This window comes from Rhincodon typus, chromosome 35 (genome assembly GCF_021869965.1).
Source record: "Rhincodon typus isolate 14 chromosome 35, sRhiTyp1.1, whole genome shotgun sequence".
Classification (NCBI taxonomy): domain Eukaryota; kingdom Metazoa; phylum Chordata; class Chondrichthyes; order Orectolobiformes; family Rhincodontidae; genus Rhincodon; species Rhincodon typus.
The window spans coordinates 2527357-2542433 of NC_063366.1; the positions used below are offsets into that span (position 1 = coordinate 2527357).

At 42.7% G+C, this 15077-nt stretch overlaps 1 protein-coding gene across 2 annotated transcripts; it reads left to right on the top strand.

Annotated features, from left to right (window-relative positions):
- Positions 1 to 3920: 3920 nt before the first annotated feature.
- Positions 3921 to 14015, top strand: LOC109933486 (zinc finger protein 271-like). Of its 2 annotated transcripts, XR_007265566.1 has the most exons (3): positions 3921 to 3955; positions 8591 to 11500; positions 13637 to 14015. XR_007265566.1 is itself a non-coding variant. In XM_048616785.1 (2 exons), exon 2 carries the CDS (start codon positions 8920 to 8922, stop codon positions 9853 to 9855), a length of 936 nt encoding a protein of 311 aa, XP_048472742.1. In that variant the 5' UTR covers positions 3921 to 3955; positions 8591 to 8919; the 3' UTR covers positions 9856 to 12023. The 2 variants fall into 2 exon arrangements, 1 of the variants encoding a protein (XP_048472742.1); XM_048616785.1 differs by lacking the exon at positions 13637 to 14015 and having other exon boundaries at positions 8591 to 12023.
- The last annotated feature ends 1062 nt before the right edge of the window (positions 14016 to 15077 follow it).

The following is a 15077-nucleotide window of genomic DNA, read 5'->3' on the forward strand; positions in this document are numbered from 1 at the left end:
TGTACTGTAGCCCTTGAGGAGCAAATATGTAGGGAGATTTAGAATAATAAAGTTGTGATAGTAGGGGATTTTAACTTTACAAACATAGACTGGGGCTGCCTACTGTTAAGGGCTTGAATGGGAAGGAATTTGTTAAGTATGTTAAGGGGCAAGACTTGACCCCCTGTTGGGAAATAAGGCAGAGCAAGAGACTGAGGTGTTGGTGGGTGTGCATTTGGGTCCAGGGACCATAATTCTATTAGTTTTAAAATATTTATGGAAAAGGATAGATCTGGTCCAAAGTTAAAATTTTAAATTAGGCAAGGCCAATTTTGATGGTATTAGACAGGAACTTTCAAAATTGGCTTAATGGCAGGAGACAGAGAGTGGTGGCAGATGGTTGTTTTTTAGACTGGGGCCTGTGGCCAGCGGTGTGCCAGTGCTGGGTCCACTGTTATTCATCATTTCCAAACAATTTGTATGAGAATATAGCTAGTTAGTAACATGGTTAATATGTTTGCGAATGACACCAATATTGGTGCTATAATGGACAGTGATGAAGGTTATCTAAGAATCCAACAGGATTTTCATCAACTGGGCCAGTGGGACGAGGAATGGCAGATAGAGTTTAATTCAAAGGTGTTGCATTTTGATAAGACAAACCAGGGCAGGACTTGCACAATTAATGATAGGTCCTGGGGGAATGTTGTCGAGCAGAGACACCTCGGGGTGCAGGTACGCAATCCTTGAAAGTGGCATCACAGGTAGACAGGGTGGCGAAGGTGGTGTTTGGCACACTTGCCTTTATCAGTCAGAACATTGACTACAACAGGTGGGACATCATGTCGATACAAGACATTGGTAATGCCACATTTGGAGTACTGTGTACAGTTCTGGTCACCGTGCTTTAGAAAGGTTATTATTAAACTGGAAAGGGTGCAAAAATGATTTCCAAGGATGTTACTGAGACTGGAAGGTTTGAGTTACAAGGAGAGGCTGGTTAGGCTGGGAAGATTTTCAATGGAGCAAAGGAAGCTAAGGGGTGATCTTACAGAGGTTTCTAAAATCACAAGGGGCATAGATAAGGTGAATATGCAAGGTGTTTTCCCCAGGCTTGGGGAGTCCAAAACTAGAGGGCATAGGTTTAAGGTGAGAGGTGAAAGATTTAAAAGGGACCCGAGGGTCAATTTTCTCACACAGAGGGTAGTGCATATATGGAACGAACTGCCAGAGCAAGTGTTAGAGGTGGGTTCAATTACAACATTTAAAAGACATTTGGACAAGTCGGTGGATCGGAACGGTTTAGAGAGATCTGGCTGAATTCAGGAAAATAGAACTAGTTCAGTTTAGGAAACCTGGTTGGCACGGACGAGTTGGGCCGAAGGGTCTGTTTCTGTATTGTATACTTCTAATGATTCCGTGACACTAGGGCTGATATGGTCCTTCATCTCTTTGCTATTGTTTAGTTAGTACAACACTTCTCTTACCTTCCTCAGACTAGACTTGATTCTTTGATGGTTTGTCTAGGATATGCTTCAGTATCTCTTTTGTCATCTCTTTAACAATAATGACTTTCATCCCTTCATACAAGAGTTTCTGTGGATTCTCCCCCATTTCCTGTTGTTGAGTTCTCTGTGTGTTGGGATCTAGATATTTCCTGACTTTCCCTCACCCTTTCTCTGTAACTTCTTCAAAAATAAAGAACTTCTTAGAAAATAAAGAAATACTTGCATTTACATCGAGCTTTCATGACAACCAAATGTTCCAAAATGCAGTACAGCCAAAGGTTTTTGAATTGTGGTCACTGTTGTAATATAGGAAACATGGCATACAATGTGTACACAGCAAACTCCTACAAACAGCAGTATGATAATGGCCACACAACTTGTTTCTGATGGTGCTCATTGAACAATTATAATAGCTCATACAACTTTTAAAAAATACTGAATACTAAATACAGAATTGAGTACCTCGCACTACATTTATGCTTTAATCTGCATAATATAGGGAGATAGGATGCAAGTTAAAAGGCAGACCTCAGATGTAGTGATCTCAGGATCTCAGTAACATTAACTCTGATTTCTCTTCACGGATGCTGCCAGATCTGCTGAGCTTTTCCAGAAATTTTGTTTTTGTTCCTGATTTACAGCATCCGCAGTTCTTTTGGTTTTTATTGGGGAGTATCTTCTAGTGTGGTTAGGGAGGGTTTAAACTAAAATGGCAAGAAGATGGGAACAGTGAGATAAAAGAGAGGGAAACAAGGGCAAAAATAAAAGACCAAATGCGAAATAAGAAGTCTGATAGGCAGAGTTCAAGAGCATGAATAAAACAGGGCCTCAAAGCAAAATAATGTGAAAGGGACTAAGAACTTTAAAGACAAACCTTAATGCCTTGCTTCTTAATGAGCTGACCATTTGCAATAAACTGGATGAATTAGCCATGCAAACAAATATAAACAGTCTAATATAGTTTGGTCAATGGAGATGTAGCTGCAGTGTGACTATGAATGGGAACTGAATACCTAGAGATATTCAGTTTTCAGGCTGACCAGACAAAAAGGAAAAAGGGGTGGGGTAGCATTGCTCGTTAAAGAGGACATGAACACAGTAGTGTGGAAGGATATTACCTCTGGTGAAGTGGAATCTGTATGGGTACAGCTTAGAAACACAAAGGGTCACAAAGCAATATATAGACCCCCAAACTGTAGTGGTAATGTTGAAGAAGACATTAAACAGGAAATTGGAGACACAAGCAATAGAAGTACAACTGGAATTAAGAGTGACTTTAACCTGCACATAGATTGGGAAAATTAACTTTGTAACAATACAGTAGAGTAGCAATTCCTGGAGTGGGAATGGGATGGATTTCTGCATCATTATGATGAGGCACCAACAAGAAAACAGGCTATCCTAGACTGGGAAATATATAAAGAGAAAGGAATAATTAGCAATCAAGCTGTGAGATTCCTTGGGGAACAGTGATCATAATGTGATAGAATTCATCATTAAGTTGGACAGCGATGCAGTTAATTCTAAGACAAGGGTTCTTAATCTAAATAAACTATGCGATGTACACGAATGAGCTGGCCATGATAAACGGTTACATAGAAAACAAGTTATTTGGCCTGGAGAGCTTGCTCCACCAATCAATGTGATAATACCTGATCATCCAACTCACTTTTGTCCCATATCCAATAATCGTTTTAGCCCCAAGAACTAATTTCAACTTCTTCTTGAAAACATTCACTGCTTTGGCCTCAACTGCTTTCTGTGGCAGAGAATTCCACAGGCTCATCAGTTTCTGGGTGAAGAAATTTCTCCTCATCCCAATCCTAACTGGCCTACCCGTGTCCTTAAATTGTGACTCCTGGTTCTGGGCTTCCCGGTCGTCCGGATCATCCTTGCTGCATTTCTGCATTCTAGTCCTGTTAGAGTTTTATGGGTTTCAAAGAGATCCCCCAAAATTTTTCTGAACTCAAAGGGGCGGTACTTGAAAGGATGACTGTGGACAGGAGTGGCAAACATTTAAACTGCACCTGAAAGAACTGCAATAATTGTTCATCGTGTCTAGCACAAAAATATAATGGGAAAGGTAACCTGAACATGGCTAACAGGGAAATTATGGATAACACTGCTGTTTATTAGTTCGGAAGCCTCTGAGGATGACGAATGCTATTCCCACACTAGAAATCTCTGTCAAACATTTACCAGGGAAACTGAGACAGCAGCTGCAATAAATGAGGTTTTATTCAGATGGGACATTGACAAGTTTAAATCTCCACCTGCTCTGCTGCTCAGTCACCTCCATTTCACCGGTCAGTTTCCCAAGTTTCGGGAAACTCATGTTGCTGCAGAAATATTTGGATTGACTGTGAGAGACGTCAATCAGAGAGCCCACCCACTCTGCCCATTCTCTCCTCTTCCTCTTCCAGAGCGGGTTCACTTCCTATAGGGACTGAAAACCAAGTGAGGAGATGGTGAGTGAAGGAGCAGCTTTTATACAAATTGTATCCCATAATATCCACACCAATCTACAGGCAGTCTGACTATCCTGTGGGCAGTCAGGGGTGGAAATGTCCCTTATGCTGTGTGAGAAGATCCAGCTGAGAGAGCTGTTTACTTGGTGCTTTGTGCTGAACTGTTTGACTGGAGCTGTGTGTTGGATATTGAGTGTGTTTATTGGAAGCATTTCCCTCTGATTTCCAGGCTGAGTTTAGTTGATGGCTCATTCCTGAATATGAGAAGATGGGGTGTAATGAGAGGATTAAATCGTAAAGGGAATAGATAGGCGTTTCTGTGGCCACAAACAAGAGTCCAGGATGGTGTGTTGCCTCCCTGGTGCTAGGACTCCTGGATGTCTCAGAGCGGTTGTAGGATATTCTGGAGTGGTTAAGGTCCTGGCGAGTGTTACTAAACAAAGAGATCTTGGAGTGAAGGTTCATAAGTTCGTTGGAAGTGAAGTCCCAGGTAGACAGGATAATGAAGAAGGCGCTTTCTATGCTTGCCTTTATTGGTCAGTGCATTGAGCATAGGATATAGAACATAGAACATTACAGCCCAGTACAGGCCCTTCGGCCCTCGATGTTGCGCCGACCTGTGAAACCAATCTGAAGCCCATCTAACCTAAACTATTCCATTATCATCCATATGTTTATCCAATGACCATTTAAATGACCTTAAAGTGGGCGAGTCTACTATTTTTGCTGGCAGGGCATTCCACGCCCTTACTATGCTCTGAGTAAAGAACCTACTTCTGACATCTGTCCTATATCTATCACCCCTCAATTTAAAGCTATGTCCCCTCGTGCTAGCCATCACCATCCGAGGAAAAAGGCTCCCACTGTCCACCCTATCTAATCCTCTGATCATCTTGTAATGGGACGTCATGATGCAGCTGCACATGACGTTTTGAATACTGCGTGCAATTTTGGTCTCCCTGCGATAGGAGGGATGTTGTGAAGCTTGAAAGGGTTCAAAGAAGATTTACAAGGATGTTGCCAGGATGGGAGGGTTTGAGCTGTAGGGAGAGGCTGAATAGGCTGGAGCTATCTTCCCTGAACACTGGAGGCTGAGGGCTGACCTTATAGAGGTTTATAAAATTATGAAGGTCATGAATAGAATAAATAAGCAAGGTCTTTTTTCCCACAGTAGCAGAGGCCAAAACTAGAGGGGCATAGGTTTAAGGTGAAGAGGGTAAAGATTTAAAAGGGACTTAAGGGGCAACATTTTCATGCAAGAGGGTGGCGCATGTATGGAAACAGCTGTCAAAGGGAGTGGTGAAGGTTGGTACAATTACAACATTTGAACCTTTGCTGTTTAACTATTACGGTCCCCTTGCCTGGATGACACGCAACAAGGTGACACCACCCACGAGTAAATTGCCCACTTGTTTAGCAGTCTATCTACCACCATTCAGCATTCACTTCCTTCACCACCAACAGTGACAGCAACATGTACCTTCTACAAGATGCACTGCTTTACCTTCCAAACCCACAATGTCAGTTACATAAAAGAACAACATAATTTTCTAATCAGGATAAAGTAGGGTCCATTTGGGACGAAAGGCACAATCTGTGTGTACAGCTGGAAGGTGTGGGTGAGGATTCAAATGAGTACTTTTCTTGTGTGTTCACTATTGAGGTGTCCAATGCAGATATAGAAATCAGGGAAGGGGACTGATCTTCTTGAACAAGTTTACCCTGAGAGGGAACAGGTACTTACAGACTCTGGACTAAAAAGTGGGTAAATCTCCAGGCCCAGAGGAGACGTAACCTTGGCTGCTTTGGGAGGGGTTTACAGAGGCTCTGACATTAATTTTTAAATAATCCCTTAACACAGAAAGGGTGTTAGAGGATTGGAGGATGTAATATCATTATTCAAGAAGGGTGGTAAGGATAAACCAGGGAACTATAGACCAGTGACTCTCACTTTAGTGAGTCTAGCCTTACAGATTATTGGAAAAAATTCTGAGGGACAGAATTATTTTCTGTCAGGAGAGGCAAGGATTTGTCAGGGGGAGATCATGTTTAATAAATCTGATTAAGTTTTTTTCAAGGAGGTGGCAAAAGGTGTGTAGGTGAGGGTAATGCAGTTGATGTTGTCTATGTGGATTTTGGTAGGGCTTTTTGCAAGCTCTAGCTTGGGTGACTTATCAAGAAGATAAGAGCCTTTGGGATCCAGGGCCGTTTGGAAAATTGGATCCAAAAGTGGATCACTTGTTGGAAGCAAAGAGTGATGGTTGCAAGGTTTTTTGACTGGAAACCTGTATCCAGTGACATACCACAGGATTACGGATCCCTTTGGAACACCACTAGTCATGGACCTCCAGCCTGAAAAACACCCTTCCACCGCTACCCTCTGCCTTCTATGTGCAGGCCAGTTCTAAATCTGTGCAGCCAAGTCACCATGGATCCCTTACATCTTAATCTTCTGGATGAGCCTATGGGAGGCACCTTGTTGAAAGCCTTACTAAAATCAATGTAGACAACATCGGGGCAGTATGGTGGTTCAGTGGTTAGCACTGCTGCCTCACAGCACCAGGGACCCAGGTTCGATTCCACCCTCGGGCAACTGTCTGTGTGGAGTTTGCACATTCTCCCCCTGTCTGCCTGGATTTCCTTTGGGTGGTCTGGTTTCCTCCCACAGTCCAAAGATGCGCAGGGTAGGTGGATTGGCCATGCTAAATTGTCTGTAGTTTTCAGGGATGTGTAGGGTAGGTGGGTTTTTGGGGAATGGGTCTGAGTGGGATGCTGTGAGAGTCGATGTGGACTTGTTGGGCCAAAGGGCCTGTTTCCACACTGTAGGGATTCTATGAACATCCACTGCTCTACCCTCATTGATCACCTTTGTCACCTCCTTGCAAAATTCAAACATGACCTGCCCTGCACAAAGCCATGCTGACTGTCCCTAATTAGGTCATGTTTTTCCAAATGCAAATAAATCCTATCCCTAAGAATTCCCTCCAATAGCTTCTAACCCTCCGATCTGAGACTGATTGGTCTTTCGTTTCCTGGATCATTCCTATTTCCCTTCTTGAATAGAGGAACAACATTAGCTACCCAGCAGTCCTCTAGGACCTCTCTGGTGGCTAGCGAGGATATAAATAGCATGGTCAAGGCCCCACCAGTCTCCTCTCTTGCCTCTCACAATAACCCAGGGTTGATGTCATTGGACAAGTGGACTTAACCACTTAATGCTCTTCAAGAGACCCAATGCCACTTCTTTCTTGATCTCAAAATGCCATGGTATATCAGCATGCTCCTCACAAATCTCACTAACCTCCATATACTTCTCCTGGGTGAATACTGACGCAAAGTATTCATTTAGGATCTCACCCATATCCTCTGCCTCCAAGCACAAGTTCTCTCCTTTATCCTTAAGTGGTCGTACCTTCTCCCTAGTTACCCCTTTGGTTTTAATGTATATTTTGAATGCCTCGGGATTCTCTTTAACCCCCACTTGCCAAGGTCATTTCATGGTCCCTTCTTGCTCTCCTAAATCCCTGCTTGAGTTCTTTTCTGCTTTCTTTATATTCCTCATGGGCCCTGTCCAAGTTTAGCTTCCTAAATCTTCTATATACATTTTTGTCTTTTGACTAAATTTACAACCACCCACATCATCCAAGGGTCCCTTACCTTGCCCTTCCTCCTTACTGGAATATGCCAGTCTTGAACTCTCAACAGCAGATCTTTGAACAATACCCATATGTCAAATGTGGACTTGCCTGATAACAGTTCCTCCTGATTAACATTCCCTAGCTCCTACCTAATACTGACGTAAGTTGCCCTCCCCCAATTTAGTACCTTGCCACATGGTCCTGCCTTATCCTTATTCATAGCTATTTTAAAACTTAAGGAGTTGTGATCACATTTTCCAAAATGCTCTCCCACTGAAAGGTCAGTCACCTGGCCAGTATGGCCTCTTCTCCAGTTAGACTATCCACGTACTGTTTCAAGAAACCCTCTAATATGCACATAACAAATTGTGCCCCATCAAACTCTTGCTTTAAAGGGAGTCTCAGTCAATATTGGGCAAGTTAAAGCCACCCACTGTGACACCTTTGTTTCTATTGTGTTTTTCCACAGTCTGCCTATATATTTGTTCCTCAATGTCTCGGTCGCTGTTGGAGGGCCTAAAGTATAATCCTATCAGAGTGATTGCACCCATCGTATTTTTGAGCTCTACCCATGTTGCCTGAGAGAATGAGCTCTCCAGTATGTCCTCTCTGGGTGCAGATGTAACACTCTCTCTAATTAGTAATGCAACTCCTCCACCTTCTTTATCTCTTTATCTTGTCTAAAATAACGCCACTCTGGACCTGTTCCTCTCTCAACTAAGTCTCTGTAATAACATGGAACTAAGACATCATTCCCTCACTATCACTGAGGCAAAATCCTGGAACTCCCTTCCCAACACCCAGTGACCCAGTGAACTGTCTGGTTCAAGAAGGCAGCTCATCACCACGGGCAGTTAGGGATGGGCAACAAATGCTGACCAAGCTAGTGACCCCAACATTCTCTGAAAGTGAGATAGAAAGAAATGAAGAGTCAGCCCCTTCAGCAAAGGAGGAGATGCAGTTGAAGGAAATCACATTTCCTTCTCTTGTTTTACAGAAGGATTGCACTATAGAACGCCACGTAATAGAGAGAGGATAGAGACCACAGATAGATCTGACCATCACCCAAGGAACAACTGCACAACTGTGCGAAGACACCGCGTCTCTTCTCAGCATTGCTCAACACAGAGAAAGTTGGGTAGTGAAACCATCATCCAGAAATCAGTTGGGTCAGGGGGATTTTGGCATATCATGAGCCGCTGACTCACTGCTATAGCCGTGGGGCTGTTTAAGTGAGAGGTCTGTGAGAAGAGCTACACAAACTTGTAAGGTCTCTACACAGACAAGGTACATCTGTTGTACTACTATTAACACAAGGGCAGCTACATGAAAGAGAAACCATTCAAGTGTACGTTGTGCGACCGAGCTTTCGCAAGGTCACTGACACTCACAAATCACCAACGTATTCACACTGGGGAGAAGCCATTCAAATGTGAGGTGTGTAACAAGGGCTTCACACAGCTATCGGGCCTGCTGAATCACCAACCCATTCACAGAGGGGAAAAGCCATTCAGATGTGAGATTTGTGCGAAATCATTTTCACAGTCATCCAGCCTCCTTGTGCACCAACGCATTCACACAGGAGAAAAGCCATTCAGGTGTGAGGTGTGTGATAAAGCATTCTTGACATTAGGGGAACTTCGAAAACACCGACGCATTCACACAGGGGAGAGACCGTTTACATGTGAGGTATGTGACAAATCATTCTCGCAGTCAGAGAATCTCCACACACACCGACGCATTCACACAGGGGAGAGACCATTTAGATGCAAGGTTTGTGACAAATCATTCTTACGGACAGAGAACCTCCGTAATCATCAGCGCATTCACACAGGGGAGAAACCATTCACATGTGAAGTGTGTAACCAGAGTTTTACACAGTTGTCAGGTCTGGTGCATCATCGGCCTACTCACACAGGCAACAAGTCATTCACCTGTGACATGTGCGACAAGTCATTCTCACAATCATCGACCCTCCGTGAGCACCAAAGAATTCACACAGGGGAGAAGCCATTCAGCTGTGTGGTGTGTCACAAATCATTCTCACGGTCAGGGAACCTTCGTACACATCAACGTATTCACACAGGGGAGAAACCGTTTAAGTGTGAGGTGTGTGACAAATCCTTCACTCAGTCATCAATCCTCCTTGTTCACCAACGTGTTCACACAGGGGAGAAACCATTCATGTGTGAGATGTGCGACAAATCATTCTCGAGGTCATGGAGCCTTCTCCTCCACCAGAGAACCCACACCGGGGAGTGAACATTTAAGTGTGATGTTTATGATGAAGGTTTTGCAATGATTCTGACCACCTTGCAAAACACAGAATTCAGATAGTGGTGAAACTCATCAGGTGCAATGTTTGTGGCAAGGTTTTCCTGCAGTCAAATTATAACTGGTCCATCAATGCACTGACACAGGCCTAGCAGTATGAGGTCTGTAATTAATCCTTCACATGGCTTTTGGACTTCCTGGAACATCAATGAACTTACACAGGGATCTATGCAACCAGGCTTTTGCCAATCTGTCCTCAGAGTGTGTAACAGTGTACACAGTCTCACTGTGCAGGGTGTTCAGTGGGACTGGGACACAGAACAAGACGCAGCTTTCACTCCCATCAAACACCTAGTGATGACATCACCAGTGCGGAGGGATTATGATGTCAACAATGGAGGCACCCTGCAGTGTGATGTCAGTGACACAGGACTTGGAGCAAGCCCCATGCAGTGAGGGAAACCCATTGTGTTTGTATCCAGAGTCAACACTAACTACACAACACTATGCACAGATTCAGAAAGAAAACCTATTATCTTTGTGAAATCTTCAAGCAGTACCTTTGGGAGAGAGAAGGAGGTGATGGTGGAATCTGACCACAAGCCAATTCAAGACATCTTTCTGACTGCAGGCTGTTGTCACCAGTTGAGCTGGCCTGGGTGCAAACATTCAACACACTCAACAAAAATGAGCTCATTTGGCAACTGTGTAGAAAGGTTGTCACCTCGATCATACACACTGAAAGAGAATGACTAGAACTGTTTTAGCAACCAAAGACATCTATGTGCAATTGGAAAAGCTGTTCTTTCACAGCAGACAGCTTGAAGAGGCTGGTTTGATTTCACCAATCAAGTGCAGAACTGAACCACCATGAACCCCAGAGGTCAACTATTCCCCAACAAATGCTGCAGATCGGCAACACCAACAACACCCACCTCAGTGATGCCATTCCCCTGAGAAATGACAGCAGACACTGGCTGATCAACTGGTATCTATTATAATAAGACTTGAATGGTTCAAGGGTCATGTGTGGAACATGCATATGGGGCAGATAAAATTGGAACTTACTAGAAAGAACAAACAGTATTTACATACATGGGTGACATTTTTCTTGATGGGCTATATATGTGGAGTAACTTGCAAACAATAGTGTAAATATTTTCCTGCGAATTAGATGTTTTGAGAAATACGCAACATCTTGCAATATGAAGCTGATATCTGATATCTTATGAAAGTAATGCTTTGGGGGCTGTAGCATTCTGCACACCACATGGAACATTGTTTAAAATGCAACTTCCTTCAAATATTTCTGAAGCAATGAATTTCTTGAAGCTTGGCAAACTGACATATGAAACAGAAATGACTTTGATCAGTAGATCAGATGGGAATTTAAACCAGTCATTGTCCCATTTGAGTTCACTAATTTCAGCTGCTGTCTCAGTTCTCCTGGTAAATATTTGACAGAGATTTCTAGTGTGGGAATAGCATTTTTCATTCATGGAGGCTTCCAAATGGACAACATCAGTGCAGGATGTGGAGTCTTAAATGTGTTTGAAAGCAGATCAGAAGAGGAACATAGGATTGAGGAACAAGGGAAGAATGGAGATACAAGGGATATACCAAGTACAGAGGGGTAGGAGCAATTTCTTCTTTTCCTCGTTCAATCTCTGCTCCCTTCCACATTGTCTTGCTTTCTACCTCTCCTTCCTCAACCCATTCTCTTTTTCTTTCTCCAGTATGAAAAGAGAGAGAGAAAGTTTTAAACTCTATCATAAAACAAAGCAGAAACTGTGTTTAATATTATTGAGGTAACAAAAGTCATTAAGACTATGTGATACTATTTTACCTGTTGCACCTGTTTATGTGGCACAACTGAAATAAACTATTATATGTGGGCCTGTACTTCCCTGAAGTAATTGCTGGCCACAACCCGTTGAATAGTCACAAATGAGACTGACTGTTGGTGCCTGAACGCCCAAAAACCTGAGTGTAATTTGAAGAGTCACATCAAACAGGCGTAACCGGCAGTGACTCACCACTTTCATTATTCTAATCTGGAGCCAACATTTTGAATTTTGAGGCACGGTGGCTCAGTGGTTAGCAATGCTGCCTCACAGCACCAGGGACCTGGGTTTGATTCCACTTTTGGGCGTCTGTCTGTGTGCAGTTTGCACATTCTTCCTGTGTCTGCGTGGGTTTCATCCAGGTGCTCCGGTTTCCTCCCACATTCCAAAGATGTGCAGGCTAGGTAGATTGGGCATGTTAAATTGCCCATAGTGTTCAGGGATGTGTAGATTGGGTGGGTTATAGGGGGATGGGTCTGGGTGGGATGCTCTGAGAGTCGGTGTGGACTTGTTGGGCTGAAGGGCCTGTTTCCACACTGTAGGGGTTCCAAGTCTAAGTCCTACCTAATAAAGGCAGTCACAGAGTCATACAGCATGTAAATAGGCCCCTTTGGTCCAACCAGTCCATACTGACCATGATCCCAAACTAATCTAGTCCAACCTGTTTGCACTTGGCTCATATCCCTTCAAACATTTCTTATTCATGTACTTATCTAAATCTCTTTTAAACTTGCGTAACTGTACCCACATCTACCTCTTCCTCTGGAAGTTGATTGCTCACACAAACTCTCTTTATAAAAAAAATCCCTGTCTTTTTAAAATCTTTTTCCTCTCAGCTTAAAAATATATCCCCTCATGTTGAAATCCCCTACACTAGGGAAAATACATTTGCCATTCACTTTTTCTATTGCCTTATTATTTTATAAACCTCTATAAGGTCACCTTTCAACCTCCTATGCTCCAGTGAAGAAAGTCGTAGCTTATCCAGCCTCTCCTCATAAATCAAACCCTCTATTCCCAGCAATATCCTGGAAATCTCTTCCAAACCCTTTCCAGCTTAATACTACTCCAGAAGAAACCTCACCAAAATCTTGTACAACCTTAACATAACAACCCAACTCCCATACTGAAAGGTCTGAGCAATGAAGGCAAGAATGATAAACACCTGCATACTCACCCTATCTATACGTGATGGAAATTTTAAAGAACTATGTTCCTGATCCTCTAGGTCTCTGTTCTACAAGACTCACCAAGGCTGTATTTTATATTGTACAAGTCCTGCCCTTGTTTGTTTTACCAAAATGCAATAGCTCACATTTGTCCAAATTAAACTCCATCTGCCACTTTCAGCTCATTGATCTAATTGATCAAGATCTCTTTGTAATCTTAGCTAACTTTCTTCACTGTCCACTATACCACCAATTTTGGTGTCATCCACAGACTTACTAACCATGCCTTCTATATTCTCGTCTAAATCATTTAAATAATTGACAAACAAAGGTTGACCCTGTACTGGCCCTTGAGGAACACCACTGCTCACTGATTGCAACTGTTGTATCAGTTACCCTGGCAAATGGCCTGCTACCTAGCCAAAGTGTTAAGGAGCTTTTCCCTGGGTCTTCTTCCTCAACATCTGGTCTATCTGGAGAAAACACCTCTCTGATGAGCAACCAGTGAGGACTGTCATCTGCATCTGAGCACTTGTTGATAGACCCTATTTTTCAGAGGCAGGTTTATTACTCTGTGTCAATCAATTGTCTCAACCCTTTTGGCCAATGACCATGGGACAGCTACTCATGACCGTTGGCCTCTTGCCAATATCAGTTTGGAGGTTGGTTTCATTCCTTTTGAGAACAAAACCTTCTTATTTTCAAAAACATTGCTCTTAAAATACCGTGGCACTTGTTAACCTCTTGTTTCTGTAGGAAGAAGGATTATTACTGTTACAACACAATTGAATGAGATGTCATGCAACAAAGGAAATAGTGAATATGGAATACCAAAACAGAGTTTTAAAGGGGACTCCAATTTCCAACAGTGGCCATTTCTGTGGTTGGTACCAACTTCCTGGCTATGTTTAATAAACCTGTGTTGAAGATCACAGAAGTTCAATTTACGGTTGTTATCACTGAAATTGAAAATTGCTGATAGGGTCGATTTCAGCTGGATTACATTGATAAAACAGATACAAAGTAACACAAACTCGGCCAGAACGTGTGCACTTGTAGTTGTTGCTTTTGTCAAGGAGGTTTGCTAAAGAAATCTTTGAAATAAATCATTGTTTTATTTAAGGATGTTATATTGTGACCTGATTGACTTCATGATCAATGCAGTGAGTAAACATGCACTGTATACTTTGCAAGTCTTGGGATCAATCTTCGACTTATTTTCTTAGTCTTCGTATTTGGTAGTAATTAGTTTTTAGCTTCTTACTTTTGGAGTTTGTGTGCTAATTTCCATTAATGTTTTGTACAGTTAGGCTTTTGCACTTTTAATTCTAGATGGCTGTTCACAAGCTAGCATGTGGGGGTTTGACAAAAGGGTGGTTGAACAGAGCAAGCCAAAAATGCCTGAAGAAATGCACAATAGACAGCCTTGTGATCCCTACTTAGAGTCATAGAGTTGCACAGCTGACCACAATCCCAAACTAAACTAGTCTCACTTGCCTGCACGTGGCCCATATCCCTCGAACATTTCTTGTTCATGTACTTACCTAAATGTCTTTTAAACACTGTAGGCGCATCCACCACTTCCTCTCGAAGTTCATTCCACACATGAACCACTGTGTGTAAAAAAGAAATTGGCCTGTCATGTCTTTTTTAAAACTTTCTCCTCTCACCTTAAAAATATGAGCCCAGTCTTGAAATCCCCCACCTTAGGGAAAAGACACCTGGCATTCACCTTATCTAAACCTCTCATTTTGTAAACCTCTATGAGGTCACCTCTGAACCTCCTACGCTCCAGTGAGAAAAAGTCCCAGACTATCCAGCCGTTCCTTATAAGTCAAATCTTCCAGACCCGGCAACATCCTGGTAAATCTCTTCTGAACCTTCTCCAGCTTAATAATATCCTTTCCACAATAGGACGACCAGAACTGGGCACAGTACTTCAGAAGAAGCCTCACTTCCACCCTATACAACCTCAACATAATGTCGTAATTCCTATATTCAAAGGTCTGAGCAATGATGACAAGCTTGTTAAATGCCTTCTTAACCACCTTATCTATGTGATGCAAACTTCAAAGAATTATGTATCTGAACCCCTAGGTCTCTCTGTTCTGCAACACTGCCCAATGCCCTATTTTAATCATCAAATCTTGTCTTTGTTTGTTTTACCAAAATGTAATACCTTCCATTTATCCAAATT